The sequence below is a fragment of the Patiria miniata genome, unplaced genomic scaffold (assembly GCF_015706575.1).
Source record: "Patiria miniata isolate m_02_andy unplaced genomic scaffold, ASM1570657v1 HiC_scaffold_28, whole genome shotgun sequence".
NCBI lineage: Eukaryota > Metazoa > Echinodermata > Asteroidea > Valvatida > Asterinidae > Patiria > Patiria miniata.
This window is the reverse complement of record NW_024037067.1, coordinates 939030-958841: the sequence shown is the minus strand read 5'-3', so window position 1 is coordinate 958841 and position 19812 is coordinate 939030. Positions and strand designations below refer to the sequence as shown.

Genomic DNA, 19812 nt, shown 5'->3' with positions numbered 1-19812 from the left:
ATAGGGCTGAATTATAAGATGTATTAAATTCCCACCAAAAGTTGTGTAGCACGTTTGGTGTAATGGTTAAGCAAAGGCTTTTGTAAGCGGGATGACTCGCGTTCGATTCCGACCGCTTCACATTTTTAAGTTTTTGTTTCTCATCCCCAAATAAATAAGAATATTCTTCTTTTATTATTTTAACACGTCTCAAACATTTTTTGCAGAGTATTACATTTCTTTTTCAGATTTGTGGCTCTGGAGGATTCTTTTTAAAAGGGAAATAAAGTCCTAAATTATAAAATGGTCTGAATCCCATCTTGTGAATACGAGTTAACAACGATAATTTTGGCATGGAGCCAGACTAAAACTTTTCACCGGAAAATGTTTAAGTACAAAAAAACAGTAACTGCGCATGTTCAGTGCATATCCGGCCAACGAACGTTTACCAAAGGTTTGCCGTCTCCGGCAAAATATACACTGCCAACTATAATTATGTAAAAATGAAAAATTGACAAAGTTCTACATTTTCGATACATGTTCCAAGTGTGGCCCTTATTTACGGAGGCAGTCCAGTAAACTGACCACATTTATGGGGCTAACTAAGGACCAGGCCCCTCTCCCCCCCATCAATTCTATATCAATCAATTATCAATATCATACAAGTGTCACCAGTACGAAGCCACGCCTACTGCCGTACCGCCGGTGGCGTAGAACTCGAAAAACTCAAAATATTTATCGGGGAAAGATAAAGAAACTTGATCTAAATAATAATCTGAAAGACTCAAACAGATCTCGGAGCTTTACCCGAACACTAACTAATTTTAACGATTTCATCAGGTTATCAGATTGAGCACAATCACCTCACAAAATGCAATGAAAATTCATGAAGTTCTTACCACTCGTAAGTCGCCATTGCTGACATATACAGCGCCCTCTTGCGTTCTTCGTTGACCAGGAATTATCACGCCTCCTATTTTTTTTCAAGCCTCTCGCATCTGTCATGTGCAGTAGTCGTCGTGAGGGAAATGTGGAATAAATTAATTATAATATGTCATATTTCCCATGAATGTATTCCAAGACTAATAATACAGATGTGTTTTCGGCGGTTTTAATTATTTTCAATAATTGTTACGATTTTTGGGTAAATTTGTTGATGTTTAATTAGAGGGATGCAACTTTGAGAGAAAAAGATACAAAGTCTTGAATTTAACTTCAAAAATCAACACAAGCCATGCATATCGGGTGTTGTGGGGACTAAAGCGTCAGACCAACTTCTTTTTTAAAATGCATTTATATTGCCATCCTCGTTTGATATAAAACAGTGTTATCCAAGACAATTTTTCAGTCACAGTCAATATGAACCACGCCCCTTACACCTTGAACCGTGCTATATAGGTTCCCCAACTCAGTTTACTCAAAGGCTCTCGTCTGGTTTGTTCCTATGCAGGGATATTCTTAGGACCATTGTGCATAGTTAGTCACCCTATACCCTGTACATTCATGCCCACTGCATGCTTTGTGTTCCTCCTGAATCCTTTTGTCAAACAGTCATAGGCTACGTAACTCGGAACAATGAATGGCTGTTTTTCTAAAGCAATGCCCATCGACCCATTGAGCAAGTGTCTCTTCAAGGATATTCTAGCCCGCCTCGTTTTCCATGCTGGGTCGTTAGACGAACAGGACACTGTATTTATTTCCTGTTTGTGGATTTATTTCTCGGGGTTTGAAAACGAATGTTTTTGGAGTACTTGATGTACCCAAGATGTAATGTGCTTCTAATTTATGCAGTTGAATTAAAGTTTGGGTGTGTCGTTTCTGTAAAGAGAGAACACAATCATAATTATGCACATGTCAGAAGTTAACTTCTCTCACGGATAAAAGTAGGAACATTGGATAACAAGGAGCAGTGTGCAGGTTATTAATACATCGCCCCTACTGCAGTGTAAGCGGCTTGCTTCCTGATCTTAAAAAGCGTGAGGATCGCTGTAAGACGTGGAGATGACAGGACTGGCGGTGCGAATACCGAGCCTAGTCTCACTAGTGACATTCGTGTTGGCATCTCAAGTGATGGGCGGTAAGTTCCTGAGTCGGCCTAGAACGAGTCGACTGACGTAATTTTAAATTAACATTGCCAGAAAGTACGTGCACAGACATGCATTGGTCGGCGATCTCAAATCTCAAAACTATCAATAATTAAGAAATGTAGTACCAAAATATATTAAAATAATGGTTGTACATGTACGTAAAAAACTTGCATTGGCGTTTAAGGGAGGGGGGGGGGGGATAGGGACAAGGCCGTCCCCCTAAGGCCCCTATAAAGTTCCCTACCCCTGCAAATTGAACCCTAACTAGTTCATGCTGAGTAAAAGGAGGATAATATTGTTGGAAAATGGTCGTGAAACGTATTTTATGTTGCAGCAGCGGAATAGTTGCCGCGCGCTGCATTAAACTTAACGTGGCGCAGTTGAACAAATCTCGAAAAGTCCCAAGTGAACATTTAAGAAGTTCTTTAAAGTTTAAATCCTGAACAAAAAAAATTACTCCACTCATAATATCCAAATAAATGTTTGTCAGAAAAATATTTTCTTATTTTTGGGGGCACATTTGAAAGGGTTCACTGCGCATTTCAAAATACATGTAAAATCGGAATATCGCGCCAAAAGTAAAATATATCTCTCAAATTTGCAACGGGTAGCCTCAAGATTTATGGACTTAAAGTTGTGCTTCCTGTGCTGTTCAACAAATTTCATTTTTTCCCTTTTGTTCAAACCTCTTGTTTCCTTTTTTGGATGACTGAGACCCTTTAAAAACAAAGGCACGAACATAATGCTTTGCGAGCAGATTGCATGGTGAGAAAGTCAGCCAAATTCAAAATTTGTAAAGTAATAATTCAATAACTAGACACTTGGCTAATATTTCTCGGTCGTTGTCTAATTCAAAAGTGAATAAAATGTGTATTGCTTAAAAAAAGCAATTTAGAAAAGGAATCTTTCGGGATGAAACCGGCCCAAAAAAAGCACAGGGAGCGGCCACTTATGAAATTTCAATTACTAGTGAAATTCGAGGTAAAAGTTTTGCTCTATAATAACTTCTTCTTGTTGTTGTTGTTGTTAGTATTGGCACCTTGGCATAGTTTGTGCGTGTCACTGTACAGATCTACAGGTAACGTGCACAGAGCAATCAGGAGTAATTGGTGAGGTATAGCAACATTTCCGATGTAGCCACCATGCTCTAGCTAAGCTCCAGAGGCGAAACAATATTAAAAGTGCGCCATGTTAGGGGACAAAATACCAGTGTTGCATTATGCCTATATTTCCACAACCTACCGACAGCTAGCGCCACCGTCGAATGGTGTCCGCCCCGACGGTCCTGCAACGCTACCCCTTGCGTGCACGGCCCAGAGGATTAATTTCCCACGCAACCCCGCTGCTAATAAGTTATGCCTGTGATCAGAGTTAATGACAGATGTACATATCAAAATATTGTGTTTGCAGTGCGACAATACTCGGAGGCATTGAACCACTTTGTTTGTGTAGGCCATAAACAGGAATGTTTTTCTTACATTTAGACAGGAATGTTTTTCTTACATTAGAATCAGTTAAAAAACAACAACATGGGGGTTTAGCAATCGGAAAAGTAAACATGGCAGGAAAACAATTTTTGGTGATGGTGGAAACACGAGTCAAGGATGACTACTGCTAAAGAAAAACACTGACGCACGTAAGAATAATTGTTGTTTCGACATATCTGTTGGGGTGAAGTTTTGTTTTCTTTGAGAAATGATTCAATTTTGGGCGCCTCCATAGCACCAAAACATCCACCTGAATTTTTGTCGGACCGCAATTTTTTTTTCGTACAGTGTCTCATTCATCTTTATTTCTAGAAAAATAGTCATTGAAAAAAGAAGAAATCAATAGACTATTTTTGGAGCATGAAACTCGAAAATAACAGCACGTGTGGGCGTAGAGCAACTTGAAAAGTTTGAAAATGATTGAATTTTAGGAGCGTCAATAGGGGGCGGTATCACTTTATTTCGGTCGTGTGGCCGGCCCGGTTATTTTGATTGTACTGACCAGCTGACTGCCGACTCGCACTCGTTGAAGGGAAACGTATCGATCCGGTTAAATAAAAAAATTGGTTGTGTAGAAATGGCTGGTATTGTGCATTTTGTACGTCACGCGGGTCATGCTGGAATGGCTGTCCTGCCTTTTGTTTTTTATTCATAATGCTTATCAGGTAATTTATAACAATTACTGATATTTTCAAATTTGTCACAAGATATTTGAATACTTTAGAGGCTGGGATCCTTTGAGGATCCACAGATGTCAAAAAAGTATTCTTCAGTGCTTTTAATTTTGCAATAAAGCTAACACTTTAAATGCATTTACTTTCAGATTGTTCACTCAGTCCATGTGAGAATGGTGCTACATGCCTAGATGCCTACCTAGATCCTGGCTATGTCTGTCTGTGTCCAGCAAACTTCACTGGAGCTAACTGCTCTCAGATATCATGTGAGTTGATATGCACACGTAATCTGCTATGATTACTTGACTTGCTGTTTATTGTGTTTGTACTGATCAGTAGAGTTTTAATTGATTCAATCACAGGTTGATTCACAGGTCCAATCATAAGCAACTGGGGATGAACATTGTCAAAGGAATGCCTTTTCGCACAGTTTATTTGACCCCCGTCAGAACCCCCCCCCCCCTCAAGTCGGCTGCAGGTCTACTTTTCCCTCGCAATTGACATTTGAGGTTTACTCAAATGTGTATGTATGAATCAACTGTTTACTACCTCCACCGAGGAGGTATGTTTTCACCTCCGTTGGTTTGTTGGTTGGTTGGTTTGTGGACAAAATAATTCAAAATGTTGCATATCGATTTGCATGAAAATTTGTGTAGGGGTGGTCCTTGGGACAAGTGCAGATCAATTAGATTTTGGACGAGATCCGGATGCAGGAATTGTTTTAAGGATTCTTCGTCATTTTGTATATGTGCAAATATGCCATAGACCATGAAATTGGGGCGCCCACCCCTCCCCCTTAAACAAATATTTGACCCGTCCATTTCTGGGTCATCCTTACTTTTAGGACCCCGTTCCTATATAAGGTTAAAAGACTCACCAAAACAGCTGACTAAATGACTCTCAAAAGTGACATTCTGATATTTTTTGACACATTTGAACAGTTGAATGACACCTTCTTGAATATCAGCAGGTTTAATTTTGTAGAAAGAGGGCAGGGCTTTGATTTATGAGGGGTTAAAGACGACGATGACAAACAGAAAATATATTAAAAAAGCAAGATGGCTAACTGCAAAAAAAGGTAGAAAAGTCACATTTTCTTTGAAAGTGCTTTCAAAATTACAACCACCATGAGTTTATCTGAAGAAACAAGACTGCTTTAGCCTGCAAAAGTCACTTTGGTACTGGACGGTCATCTGTAAAAGTCAGTTTTGAACAGAACTCGTAAAAATAGAGGTATCCTAAAGATAAGGATTACCCATTTCTGGGCCATATACCGTTCACACAGCGCAAGTGACAGGCTGTGTATGTTAAAGTCATTATACACTTGGCCAGCTGACTGGTCCCTCCAGAGACCCCACGGCTAGCGAGCCCCTGTTTGATGACACTGATGTAAACACTGACCCTATGGAAATGGCTCAGTTCTGCTAGATGCACTTAATAATTCTGTATTCAACAAGTGAACAAAACATATTAATACAGAGTGTTTCTGCCCGTTGATTTCAGAACATGATTGAGCATTTTAAAAGTTCCTCGTGTAAGATGTACTAACAATATGGGGGGGGGGGGGGGATTGTTTAGCCTTGGCGGAGGTTGCGCTCTCTGAGTGCTTTCAACTTAGACATGCAAAAGTCCCCTTCTTGGTAAAAACGACCCTTTCACCAGGCTAGCTGCAGCACTGGCTTGCCACTTGAGACTGGATGACTCTGTGATTGACTTGTGATGACTTGTGGTGGCTTTGCTGACTGAAATACAACTCTACTGATCGTTGAAATGAATTGCCTATTTTTTGAAAACCCTTGGACCGCATATTTTGATATGGATTGTAGAGTCACTCAAGAATGGAATATTCTCCAATTAGAAAAAATATATGATGTGGTGAAACATCAAATTATTTACATTGAGAAGTATGTTTTAAATAGACGAAAACAGTTCAGTAAAATCTGGGACCTTTTGCATAATTCAGGGTTTGTTTTTTGAAAATGTGTAAATGGATTTTGGATTATTTTTCCGTTTAAACGTTTAAACCTGTAAAACGTCACATCCTTATTTTAAGTGAGATTTGGAATTTTTCATAATTTTGTTTAATAGATAGGGGATGTCAGTTCAGCTTTTCTAACGTCTCAGGCGTCATCACATCTCCCAATTACCCGCAACAACACAACAACTCTGAAAGTTGCCTGTATCACATCCGAGTGCCAAGTGCCGTCAACATCACCCTGAATGTATCCTACATGCACACCGAGAGGCTGAAGGATTACCTTCAGATTGGGCCGGGGACCAACGAGTCGGACTGGGTGGAGTATAGTGGACTGCTGGATGCGCCGCTGGTCATCACGTTTCAGACCAATCAGGCGTTTGTGGCCTGGTACTCAGACTTCAATGTTATTCAGCAGGGATGGGTCATCCGGTATGAAACAGGTACGGCAATTTAATTGCACAGATCCTGGAACTAGTGAGAGCAAGAACTAAACATTATTTTAATGGGAAACTTTTGAGACGTTGGTTGCAGCAAACACACCGGTCCTTTTCTCATTGTTTGCGTCATGTTCAGCATGTGCGCTTTAGCTTAAACATGATGCAAACAATTGAAAAGTACCGGTGTGTTTGCTGCCACCAACGTCTCAAAAGTCTCCCATTACTTTAATCGAATGTACACAAATAAACATGGTGACAACTGACAAGTCGGTCGGATTATTACTTATATCATAAACTGTCCTTCGCTTTTATTCAAAATGACTGGACCATTCCTTGATGTTCTTTAACCCTAACTGTCTTCAATCCTTCACAATCCTCCTGGCGGTTTTGGAGGGTTTGGAGGATTTAAGCTGAATGGCCAAAAAAAAAATAGTCGGTTGATTTTAAAGGATGCATTGTGATGAGTTCATAGGCTGTACCCTCCATTGTTTATGTTCAGCCATGCATAATTGAGCCCTGCATTATGCTCAATATCACCCGCACTGCTTCTGAATGTCGTTGGCACTGCCTCAACTCCCAAGTTCAGTAATTGTTGGAGGATTTTGAAGGATTGAGGCAATGGTCCCTCCTCTGAACAAATTCAAGAAATACATGTAACTGATGATTTTGGAGGATTGAGGCTGAATCCAATTTTTACATGGTGGCAATTGGAGGAGTTTGCAGGATTGAGGATGGTTCCTAGCCAGAAGGGCCTAGGGGTTAATAATAATAATACTGGAGTCTTATATAGCACACGTATCTACAAACAATTAGGTACTCAAGGCGTTGGAAATTATGTCTATTATTAAAGAAAGGTAAATGAAGTCTATGAGAAATATGAGACCCATTATGTAGCACCTTATAAGGGTTTACAAGGTGCTGTGGTGCATATTGCAGCCACTGCCAGAAACACCAGGGCAAACCCCTTCTCTTAGCGATAAGTGTTACTGGGTTCTTTAACGTGCATTACACAACACTTGAGACCTACTGCTTAGGGTTAACCTAAGGCAACCTTTAGACAATCCCTGTTTGCTGCTTGTAAATAATTTGATCATTTAATTGTAAGTTGTTTTTGGTATCATTCTTCAGATGGTTTGGAGTGTGAATGGCCTTCCAACCCATGTGCACCTGGTTACCGGTGTGTGGAGGGATTTGCCAGCTATTCATGTGAAGGTGGGTCGATCAGTCAGTCTGTTTTACTTTTCTGAAGATAAAGATTGAACAAAGACATTGCCAGATAGGAAGGTTGCCAACATAAGACTAGTGAGTCATGAGTTGAGTGACGGAACTTAATTCTGCTGGTTTAAATTAATAGAAGATGGAGCACTTAAAAACATGAGGTTTAAAACCAGTGACATTGCCTCTGAGTTTTAAAGGTAATAGGCCTATAGAACATTTGTTTTTGCTGTATTTTTCAGAAATGAATGGATTTTAGGGTTAGTATTTTACAGCAAATATTGTTAAACTGACCTGTTTAAAAGTTTTGTGTTCATGGATGCTGGAAAAACTAAGGAAAAAGTGTTGTTCTTGTATTCTGGTTCCCTGACCCTACTTCAGATGAAACAGAGAAATTTATAGGCATCAGGGAATTGTCAGGTCAGGGAACCAGACTAGCTGGCTTGCACCTGTTCACTGATGTGTAACACATTGCAAACACAATGTGGACTAAGTAAATTTGGTAAATTGGGGGCAGTATTTGAAAAAAGTCAGTTTTTTTAACGAAGGTCGGCCAACCATCATTGGAAATTGATACAAAAATTTCTTGAAAATGAGTACACCTGGTGCCGTGATTTCACAGGATGCTTGAGTCTATTATTCACTTACAGTCAAGTAAGGTAGTTCATAATAGTTCTGGTACTTTTGGTTTTTGATGTTTGCAAATATATATTACCTTTAAGCATTATTTAGTTTTTTTTGACTGAATATGCTCAACCACACTTTAAATACCTTTTTTTTGGTAAAAAAACTGTCAGTGTTGGAAAAAGATTTTCCAACCACAACCAGAAGGATTTGTTAACAAATAATCAAGCCTTTAATTGAAGAAAAAACAACAATTTGTCGATTTCGATTTGGCAACAAATTGATAAATTGAATTGATCTTTTTGTAACAGAGGTGCTGCAGTGTGCCAGTGATCCTTGTAAGAATGGAGGGCTGTGCTTTGAGGGAACATCATCATATTTCTGTCAGTGCGGTGAAGGCTACACAGGAGAAAACTGTGAAACAGGTAATAGTGTCATTGATTTAATATTTAGTAGTGTACTGAGCCTCATGTCCTTGTTGCAGGTGATATTATAATCTGTGAGTTTTGTACATAATGACCACGATATGTATTGGGTCCCTATGTGTATGCAATTCAAAGGTGACGTTTCGTTATTGTACTTTTCCCCCTCAGATGTTGGTTTCTGTGCGATGAACACCCCTTGTAAGAATGGGGCGACCTGCATCAGTCAGGATGCCACTTCATTTACATGTGACTGTGCAAGTGGCTGGACTGGACAATTATGTGATCAAGGTAGAATGGCCCACTTTATACATAGAGTCCCTCTGATTTCTAACTTGTGCCTGTAGAACGATGACATTGAAAAAGTATGAGACCATGGGGCGGGATAGCTCAGCTGGTAGAGCACTTAGAACACAAGTCCAGCTGCAGAGGTCTCTAGCTTGAATCTCATTTAAGTCAACTGTTTTCATCCGATCTTTTCAAAACATCACACTACTTGCTTCCAAAATCACACTTTTGCAAAAACACCAATCAAGTTATAACCGGCAAGTACATGTATAAATAATCAATAGAGAATTTTTTCCATGACTTGTGTTTTCCTTTTTATTCATTTCATTCAATCTGATCATTATAAGGTCGGACAAAGAATTTGAACGCAGCAGGATTTGAACTTGTGACCTCCGGATTGCCGTTCTGGTGCTCTACCAACTGAGCTATCCAGCCCTATGTAGGCAGTCCCCATTTCTGTCAATGTCTTTGTTCGAAGGGTTCTAGTCAGAAGCCATATACCCCTATATGCCATTGTAGCCAGGGATCATGCCGAAAGTGACAATGCTAGCAACATTAGCTGGGCTGCAAATCCAGGAAATGGCAAATGTAGATCACTCAGAGATACTTTCCTTTTTTAATTTCTTTTTCATCCTCAAAATTATTAAATAGGCACCTAGTCAGTTTCCCATTAGGGACTTTTCGGATTATTTAATTCAATCTGTGGTTGTCTTTTAGATATTTTGGAGTGTGCCAGTTCTCCCTGTGTGAATGGAGGTCTCTGCTTCGAGGGAGTCAACTCCTATTTCTGTCAGTGCCCAGATGGATTCATCGGCAAACGCTGTGAAAATGGTACAGTGAATCAATATTTTTCGATGGTGTTGTCAAGTCCATCACAAGTCCTCAAAAGTCAATCACAAAGTCATTCACTCTTAAAGTAGAGTAGATCATTTGCAGCTATCTAAAAAGAAACTGGCCAAATTATTGTTGAAAGCTTACTTGGTTTAAAGATAATAATGGCAATAAACTCCCTGTGAAATGATTCTTTCTGGCATGCTGTCATTTTGAAAAAAAAAAAACAATAAAAGAAGGCCATTTCCAAAGATGCGTAAAAGCAACAAAGTAACGCTGTTTGTAAATTTCCGTTAGTTTGTTGTTTGTAATTCGGCAAACCTGTGAATGGGTGTGCGCAAGCGTTGACATGATGCACACACGCGTGGTTGCTGTTATTCGTCGGTTCAGTGCCTGACATCGCGTAGCTGCAATCAGCTGAATGAGAACATGTCCCGTACGCTGATTTCGGGCGCAATTAAAAACATGACTTGGCAACTTTTGAACTAAAATCAAGATCCTAGAATATTGTTTTCAGAATATACTGCATTCACAGAGCTAAATCTTCATTAGGTTAGTTGTTGAGCACCCTTCTTTAGATTTTGAGCACATTTGTTGCTTCAAACGCAACAATGCACAAAATGATATACCCTTCCTTTAAGTCACAGCACAAACTATTCATGTGACACCGGCATTGCGTTGTGTTGTTTTTGTCCATTCGCTGTTACTTGTGACCAGAGTTGTGAATGGACTTGTGATATACTTGTTGCAGGACTTGTGATGGACTTGTTATGGACTCTTGACCCGAATACAAAACTGATCTGAAGCATTTTTTCTTCACATCCAGTTCTGATGTGGATAAACTTATTCACCTCTTTATGGAAATGAATAATTTGTTATTGATTATTTTTTGTGTTTCTTTTATTGTGTTGATTTGACACTGATACAGAAACCATAGAATGTAGGAGTAACCCATGCCAAAATGGCGGTTTGTGCTATGAAGGTACCAGTAGGTACGCTTGTGTCTGCCCAGATGGCTACAATGGAACCAACTGTGAAAATGGTACGCTCAGTATTTCTATGTGCACAGCTTCTTTTGACACTTCATACATAATAATGAACCAAACGCACTTCTCTAAGTGCCATGATTGCACAGGATGCTTGAATGAATTACTATAAATGAATTACTATAATTCACTTACAGTGAAGTAAGGTATTTCATAATAATTTGGTAGTTTTAGTTTTTGATGAATGCAAATGTTGTATATTAACTTTAAGACAGAACAATTAATAAAGGGATCCCATGGAATTTCTGCTCTCAAGTGTTTCATAATGTCCTCACATCAAATAATGGGGCTGTAAATGCATGGTCCCTCAGAACCAGAGAGCTTCTGAAAAATTTGATGTTGGAAGGTCAGTTGAAGGGGATAAATAGGTCATAGGAATTGTTATGATTGTCTGGCATCTGTGTGGGTGTAACACAGTTTTCTTATTTTGTTGGCAGATATCGATGAGTGTGCAAGCAACCCTTGTATGAATGGAGCAACATGTAATGATGGCATCAACCAGTACAACTGCACATGTGGCCCAGGATTCAACGGCACAAACTGTCAAACAGGTATGCACACACTCCTGTTTGATCACAAACTGGTACTTGTTTCACTGTACTTGTAACCATACACACAATTATTTTCCACTAGTAAATAACAATGTGGTGCTTGTATATTGATCAAAGTGCTTCACAATTATTACCCCTGTTCATCAGGCCAATAGACTAGTTTTCTGCAGCAGCCTGGGATAAGTGTAATTTGATCGCTACTGTCACAGGTACCCATTTATGCTCCTGGGTGGAAAGAGGCAATTGTAGTGAAGTATCCTGCCAGAGGACACAGATGCTTTTTTTTTGAATTGAACTGCAACACTGGCTTGTAAAATTTCACATTTAGTCATCTATGCTTTGCTTTATTTGCCCGTAAGACCTGTCTTTCATACATAAATGGTCAAGAAGTGCTTACAAGTACTTCAAACACTGCCCTGATCTGGATGTATTTTGCTGGACGTAACCAGAAACGGGTTCAGTTTTTCTTATTTACAGTGAAGCATTTGGCAACTTGAGTAGTGCAGTAAGTCCTGTGTGATTACTTGTAGAATTTGTCAAAATGTATTTGTCAAAATGTCATTAGAATTTGTCAACCACTGAGAAACAACCTAACCATTTTTTGGTTACTATCTCCAAAACGCACCCCTGTTCTTGCATGGAGCCCCAAAGCTTACCATGCTGGTTTATTTGAATGAGCAGGCAGTGGGAACTTTGAATAATGTATTCGCCACTATCGTTTTCCCCCCCAGATATCCAGGAATGTGCCAGTAACCCTTGTCTGAATGGTGCATCGTGCACTGAGAGCGTCGGTTTCTACTTGTGTCAGTGTGTTCCTGGCTATGCAGGGGATAGGTGTGAAACTGGTAAGCAACTCATAACCATATTTCTGCTTACCCTTTAACCCTCAAAGAAATGAGATATCACTTCATTTCACCTTAGAGCTGAGGGGGGGGGGGGGGGGAGGGCTGTTGTGAGAATTTGTTCAAGAGAAATTCATGCTTAGTATATGTTAGGCGTTCTAGCAAAATGAGACGGAACTGGACACAAGCCATAGTGGAGAAAAATGCAAAAAAACTGAAGAGGGAGGTTTTTTAAATGTTCACTTTCATTGATATATTTAACCTTTGATATGTCTACTAGACATATTTTAAAGAAATACAGGGTGAATAAAAAAACCCTGAAACCCAAGTGTCGGGACCATTTTTTGGTGAAGTTCTGCATGTAGCACTTTAAAAATGTAGGATATGAAAGCCCAATTCATAAACTTTCTTTTAGTACAAGAACCATTCAAATCACTCATGCACCATTTTGAAGTTCTGTCCACATACATCCCTATGTGAACACATCCCTATTCACAAAAGCTACATCTGATTATTATTAGATGTGTGTCAAAAAGTCTGCAAGACATAACTCGTAGATGTGGTCTCCCCGAGAACAAAGAAGGGCGCTGATGATATCCGGAAAAAATGTAGGGGGGGGGGGAGTGTCAGTCAGCAACATGCATTCCATCCGTCACCTCATGAAATTATTCTTACCATTGCACTCATAACCATTCGTTATTTGTATATTACCAGACATTAATGAGTGTAGCAGCAGCCCCTGTCAGAACAATGCAACATGTGTTGACCTGCTGAATGCTTACAGCTGCAACTGTACCGCTGGATGGCAAGGGGACAACTGTGAAATTGGTGAGTTTAATTTCCGACACAGTTTATTAAAGAAATGCTTAGGAGAACAAAAGATCCTTTCAGTCCTTGAGTGTTGGGTCTTTTGTTAAAAACGGTCCTCGATCGTACAGTTATGTGCTTAGTCTATAGGAGAGTGTTATATTTTATATTACAGGGACAAAGGGAAACACAAAGCATTGTCCTTGGGCGTATGGAAATTCACGACTGTGTCATGAAATTTAGTCTGAAATAAAACAAATGTGGCGACATCCAGAAAATGGGCTCAAAATCTGTCGAGTATTCTCTAACACGGCACACGTGAACAAATCTCAGCATTTCCCAAGTGAACATTTAAGAATTTCTTTAAACTTGACAAATTCTGATAAACCGTTGTTATCCCCACTTACACATCTAACTACATGTTTGTAAGAAGATAATTGTCTTATATTTGGCCATTTTAAAAGGGTTCAGTGTAAAGTTCACAATAAAATCGAAAAAAGGCACCAAACAAAAACAATTCTGTCTGAACTTTGTAACGGGTGGTCAACTCAAGTTCAATGAACAAGTTAAAAACGTGATGAAAGTTCTCTTAGTGTGAAATTTGGGGTAGAATGTTTGCTCTAGCAAGGCACTAGAGGCGAAAAATCAAGAGGCACCGTTGCGGGCATTTTGAGTTACGGGGGTATTCATGCACATAATATCCCATTCTCATGACGGGAATAGAGTATTACTTCGAGATAAATAGAGTTTCAACTTATCCGAATTTGACTTAACGAGAGTTTACTGTATGTGTTTGTGTACATTCAGAATCACATTTGGTTCGTGTACTTCATGTCATACGTGAGCGAACCAGTCTGCAGACTCATTGTGTCCCACTTATGAGCATCCGCTAGTAGTCATGAAGCCCAAATTATCATCATGTGCAGAATGCATGCATGTTCTACTTACAAATCAATGGTGATGCAAATGAATTGTCCCTCAGAACCAGATAGCTCTTATGTTATTTGACGTTTGAAGGAATGCTTGCGCCATACAACTTGTCATGGTTGTCGGAGATCTGTGTTGTATATGCCACCTTTTCTTATTTTGTTGGCAGATATCGATGAATGTGCAAGCAATCCTTGTGTGAATGGAGCAACATGTAATGACGGCATCAACCAGTATAACTGCACATGTGCCCTAGGATTCAATGGCACAAACTGCCAAACAGGTTTGTTTACATGTGCATTTGTAAACATACATAGATGTGACCATTTGCCTAATGCATCCATGAGCTTTTGCAGTATATATTTTGAACACTGTCTTGATTCGGAGTATGTTCTCTCCTTGATGAACTCAAACATGAAGTAAACATCTTCGGAAGGTGTTCTGTCCATGCTATTGTTGAGTTTCACTCCAAAAAATAGATTTTATTTTTAAATTGCTATCTTTCTAGCAATACAAACGTTGTTCACTTTTCAATGGGACATCAACCAACAAAAATTTGCCCATGTTTAGTTTACAGGTACAATGGACAGTTGTCATTTGTGCATTTTTTTTGGTTTGAAACAACAAAAGTGCCCAAAATCTAAAGCAAGTGCTGAACTAACCTGATGAAGGTTTAGCTCTGTGAATGCTGCATATTTTGCAAAAACACAATATTCTGGATCTCGATTGCATTCGTGTCAACAATTGCACCCATTCTCGGATTTGCCCAGTTACAGACCAACTACAAATGGAAATGTCCAAGAATTTTTCACTTGACACATCCTTGAAAATGACCTTGTATTGTTTTCTTCGAAATGACGGCATGCCACAAGAAATATATTCACAGTATCATTACTGTCTTAAACCAAGTAAGCTTCTTAACAATAATTTGGTCAGTTACTTTTTGGATAGCTGCAAGTGGTCCCCTCTACCTTTGATTACTTTTCAAATTATGAATTGTTTGCAGCCTGACAATAATTCAGTGCTTGCAAGATGGACTTGTTCCCCCCTCCTTTTAGAATTGATAATTTAGGTAACGGGAACCAGTCTACTGGCAGGACAAATCTGTTGTGTGCAAAAGCAACCGAAAATACAATCCTTTAATTGACGATGCCAAAAATAGGGAAAAACCCCAGCTTTTACTGTTATTGGCCTTGCCGCACACAGAGAATGAAGCACATCATTGAGTAACACACGCAATGTCATATATCAACAGTGCTTGCATAGTATGAAAGGCATACCACGTTCAACATATAAGAGATTACCGAATGTTCAATGCCATTTAATTCGCTTTCAGCACTCGAGCAACGAAAACTGCTCATCTATCTACTTGCCTTTGTTTTTGTTTTTGCTTAGAAATTCTGGAATGTGCCAGTAACCCATGTCTGAACGGTGCGTCATGCAATGAGGGGGTCGACTCCTATTCATGTCAATGTGTTCCTGGCTATACAGGGGATAGGTGTGAAACAGGTAGGAGCTAACTGCTTTACTTTGCTGTGCTCTGAACATTACACTTTGATATTCAATTTGATTTCCCAGGTATTTGCGATTGGTGCAAAGTCAGTTTTGTTTGATACAGATCTTGTATTTGTTACTTTTTATTTTTTGACCAGACATTGATGAGTGTAGCAGCAGCCCCTGTCAGAACAATGCAACATGTGTGGACCTGCTGAATGCTTACAGCTGCAACTGTACCACTGGGTGGCAAGGGGACAACTGTGAAATAGGTGAGACACTTTAGTGCTTTGTTTTTGTTTTTCAAATAGTGCTGTCAAGTAAAATTCGTCATGCAAAAAACCTGTAAGTATAACAGGCACACGACAAACACACCATTTTTTGAAAACTTTCTTCATGTTCTTTTTCTAACAAGTGAGGCACTGTTGCACGCAGTCTTTGATTGAGGGGTTTTGGGTTAAAATTGTAAACCCCAAAATTTGCTTCTTGAAACATTTGTTCATAAAGTTTGCTTATGCTGTAATGAAATGAATCACCAAACAAAGGAAATTTACCGCATCAAAAAAAGGTTGGGCTACTTTTTGTGCTGAATTAGCTAGAAGAGCACCAAATTTTCTGTTGTTTATGACATCACATTTTTTCTCATGAATATAGAGTTTTGCATTAGCATAAAACAGTACAAAAAGGCAGCAAAACACCCTAGAGGTGCATTTTCAAGGATTTCATAAAAAATATATATTACATAGGCCTTTAATGTTCTGTGTTTGAAACAGTTATAAGCAACTAATTGCACAAAGAGGATTGACTGTGTTGGTCATTCAGAATGAGTCCAGAGTGTAGTCAATAAGATATTAATACATAAGGTCTGAAACTGATTATATTGAAACTAACTATATTCTGGTTGACTTGGGTAGCTCCTATTACTACACCTCATAAATATTCATGATCAAATTGGAGCAAATCATTGGCTGATTCCGCCGCGTGTCCGGGAAGTAAAAATGATATGCGCCCAGGAAACGTCATCCCGGTGAGTATCCAGCTCGCTGTCGTGAGGTATTTTTTCTGGTAGCACCAAAAATTCCCTCTGGAACCCGCCTCGTAGACATGTAGGCTGTGGCATGTAATCTTTATGGAACCAGTCTGTTGTTGTAGTCCTTGTAACTACTACAGTAAAGACACATTAATGAGTGTTGGCACCAGACTTTTTCATTGGCTGACGAAGAACTTGAATATCTTGTGCTGAATAAAGATGCAAACGAAGGCCGTTATCGAGAAGGCAGTGAGGCTTCTAAAATGGCAGTGAGGCTACTAAATATTTATGAGGTGTAGTAAAACAAATACAGCATGGTTTATTTCTGGAAAATAGTTGGAATTACTGGTCCCTCGGTGTAGGTCAGCTTGACTACCTCCCTCTGCTTCGCGTCGGGAGGTAGTCAAGCTGCCCTACACTGAGGGACCAGTAACTCCCACTACTTCCCTTCAAACCATGCTGTATTTGTATAATACTATTTGGCATGACTCTGAAACACCTGTCAGAAAAAAAGATGTATTATGACCTTGTTGTGCACTTAGTGATTTGGACATTGTTGGCTGATGTCATCAGAACTTACTGTGGTGGTCTACCCTATTATAATTGTAGGGCTGGGGTCCGTCCTTGATTAAACACGGATGAAACTGGACACCAGTCAATCACTTCTCGATCACTACGGTTTATTTCCAATCGGATGCTTGGTCAATCATAGAGGTAGGAATAGAAAACCCCAAAACAAAAACCTTCCTGGAACTTAAGTCTCCCGAAGTTATAGGAAGCAGGGTTATCATTCCTGAGTTCCTGACAGTGACATTAGCGTACAGCATTCTACATGTCTCTGAATTTCTCATCGATTACCCACTCGAGCTCTCCGCAAAATTATTTCTCATTCAGGGACAGTCCCTCCGCACGCAATAGCGCGCGGTGTCATGGAGATAAACGATAAACACGCCATACACAACAGCGGTGTCCTGTTATATCGGGACTCCCACAACTTCCCTGCTTTTATGCCATGCGACCCGAATGGCACGTACATAAGCACCACAATGACCCAAGGAGATATGTACATCAGTTTACATTAGTTACAATCAATAACCTTTAAAACAAGCAATGGGGGTAATAGATATCTTCAATAATCTGAACGTTTGAGTTTGGGATACTCGGACCAACCCCTGTGGTCACATTTGTAATTAAAAGTAAGCTCAAATGAAAAGCTATAGAAACTCTCTCTCTGTTCCTTTCAAGTGAAAAACACATAATTTAAAGGTACACATCAGTCCTTACTTTACTGTTACAAGCTTTAACTTCTAGCTATAGTAAAGATATTATCTTGTTTTCTGTATAGAATACAGTGTTTAAAGAAAACTGGTGTCAACAAGAAGTTACAATGTTGTACTTCCAATACTCCAAACGTACTGTGTTAAACAGATTTCAGAAGAATTCAAACTCGCTCTTCAACTTGTTCACAGTATAAGAAAACAAAATGCTTCCTATAAGATATTGGAAAACGTTAGCATAGCAATATAGCTAGCACACTATCAAAATATTTTGTAAACCAACAACTTTGTTATAGTAACTATAAAACATGAACAAGGAGCAAGCTACAGGGTGCCAGGCTGGTCAAACCATGTCCTATAATAGGAGTACCAGGACCCATTACTTAACTTGATCGTCAAGCAGAATCAATGATAAATAATTAGGTAATTGCATTTGGCCAGCAACCCCAAAGTCTCGTCCGACGTTCAGAGGGCCTCAATCCAAACTCCTCTGGACTTTGGGTGAACATGTGTGTTCCAACTACAGGTGGTGTACAGGTGCAACTTGGCCTATGAGCTATATAAGATCCAATTTGACTCGCTCCCTTAATCGAACTGAAATTACGGATTACAGGAGGTTTGTTTTCAACCTCATCAACATTTGGAACAACGACCAAAATTAAATACTCATCAGATGAGCAGTCACTCTCATCATTGAAATCAGGATTTTCATCACAAATACAAGGTGAACAAGAATGTCGACAATCATCAACAGAACTCTCTGTCAAAATCACAAAGTCATCACCATGTGGTTTGTTCAAAGTACTGGAATCATTTACCTCATCAAGAGGGTAATACGCAGGCTCATCCAGTGGGTTCCCTGCTTTTTCCTCTGCCCTAAGTTCAAGCAGAATATTTATATTGGATTGCAGATCATCTAACTGCTCATTAATTTGTTGCTGCTGCAAAACCAAAATGTTCACTAACTCAATTAAGTATTTCTGACTTTCGAGTAGTGGTAACAGACTATCATGGTCACTTGAACTAAAGTGATCTACATCTATGTCACAATCAGATATAATTGCTGGGCCATATGGACTACACTTTGCCCTTTCTACAACAGGTGGGTCTCTTTCCCAACTTGATTGATCACATTTCAAATCTTGAATTTGCTGAGGCACTGGACAACTGATACCTTTCAGTGCTCCAACAATAGTATCAATAAAGGCTCTATGAGATTCCACAACAACATTTACCAAGACCTCATTTGTGGCCATAATTCAAACCAAAGTTATTAGCTTCAAAGCTATACAAGAATCTCAGCTGATGTAAACACAATCAGGGCCGAATTCAAATACAAAATGTCACATGTCTACAATAAGACTAGATGCAATATATGCAATCAAAATGTGTACGCTTAACAGGAAAAATCCAGTAAAAACACAAAGAAAAAGCCTAGCCATGAAAGTGAACTATTCACTGACCACAAAATATGTCTCTACAAGGTCCCAAATATTCTGGTGAAATTGCCTAACAAAATCTCACAATGGGTTATTCACAAAACCACTCAACAGTGAGCACAAATATAGTTCTACAAATTTAGAACTAGAATTCCATGCATACAAAGCAGGAAGGTAAAATGTTGACAGATTCCACCTTGGAACAAATTGGACAGAAAAGAGTAGACCCATACAATACAAACAGTCTTCAAATGAGCTGTATACAACAAGGGTCAACAGGGGATGCAAATGCAAAAATTCCCTGGATAGATCAGTGAAAGCGCACAAATACAAAAGAATATTCTAGGCGGCAATTTCTCTGAAAATTTCTGTAGCAC

General features: G+C 39.3%; 2 protein-coding genes across 7 annotated transcripts in view; one reads left to right on the top strand and one right to left on the bottom strand.

Annotated features, from left to right (window-relative positions):
• LOC119734948 (VPS35 endosomal protein-sorting factor-like) overlaps nucleotides 1-983 on the bottom strand; it is a 41893-nt gene extending 40910 nt beyond the window's left edge. The window contains exon 1 of the mRNA XM_038208594.1: nucleotides 879-983. Coding sequence (XP_038064522.1) covers nucleotides 879-904 — 26 coding nt within the window. The 5' untranslated portion in view covers nucleotides 905-983. The remainder of the gene's footprint in view (nucleotides 1-878) is intronic.
• Nucleotides 984-1554: 571 nt separating this feature from the next.
• LOC119734946 (fibropellin-1-like) overlaps nucleotides 1555-19812 on the top strand; it is a 57500-nt gene continuing 39242 nt past the window's right edge. For 2 of the 6 annotated variants that reach the window (XM_038208589.1, XM_038208588.1), the window contains exons 1-14: nucleotides 1555-2056; nucleotides 4377-4493; nucleotides 6316-6645; nucleotides 7771-7854; nucleotides 8793-8906; nucleotides 9075-9194; nucleotides 9909-10022; nucleotides 10951-11064; nucleotides 11506-11619; nucleotides 12351-12464; nucleotides 13176-13289; nucleotides 14365-14478; nucleotides 15591-15704; nucleotides 15848-15961. In XM_038208589.1, coding sequence (XP_038064517.1) covers nucleotides 1981-2056; nucleotides 4377-4493; nucleotides 6316-6645; nucleotides 7771-7854; nucleotides 8793-8906; nucleotides 9075-9194; nucleotides 9909-10022; nucleotides 10951-11064; nucleotides 11506-11619; nucleotides 12351-12464; nucleotides 13176-13289; nucleotides 14365-14478; nucleotides 15591-15704; nucleotides 15848-15961 — 1753 coding nt within the window. In that variant the 5' untranslated portion in view covers nucleotides 1555-1980. The remainder of the gene's footprint in view (nucleotides 2057-4376; nucleotides 4494-6315; nucleotides 6646-7770; nucleotides 7855-8792; nucleotides 8907-9074; nucleotides 9195-9908; nucleotides 10023-10950; nucleotides 11065-11505; nucleotides 11620-12350; nucleotides 12465-13175; nucleotides 13290-14364; nucleotides 14479-15590; nucleotides 15705-15847; nucleotides 15962-19812) is intronic. The other 4 variants (XM_038208590.1, XM_038208591.1, XM_038208592.1 and 1 more) reach the window with 4 other exon arrangements.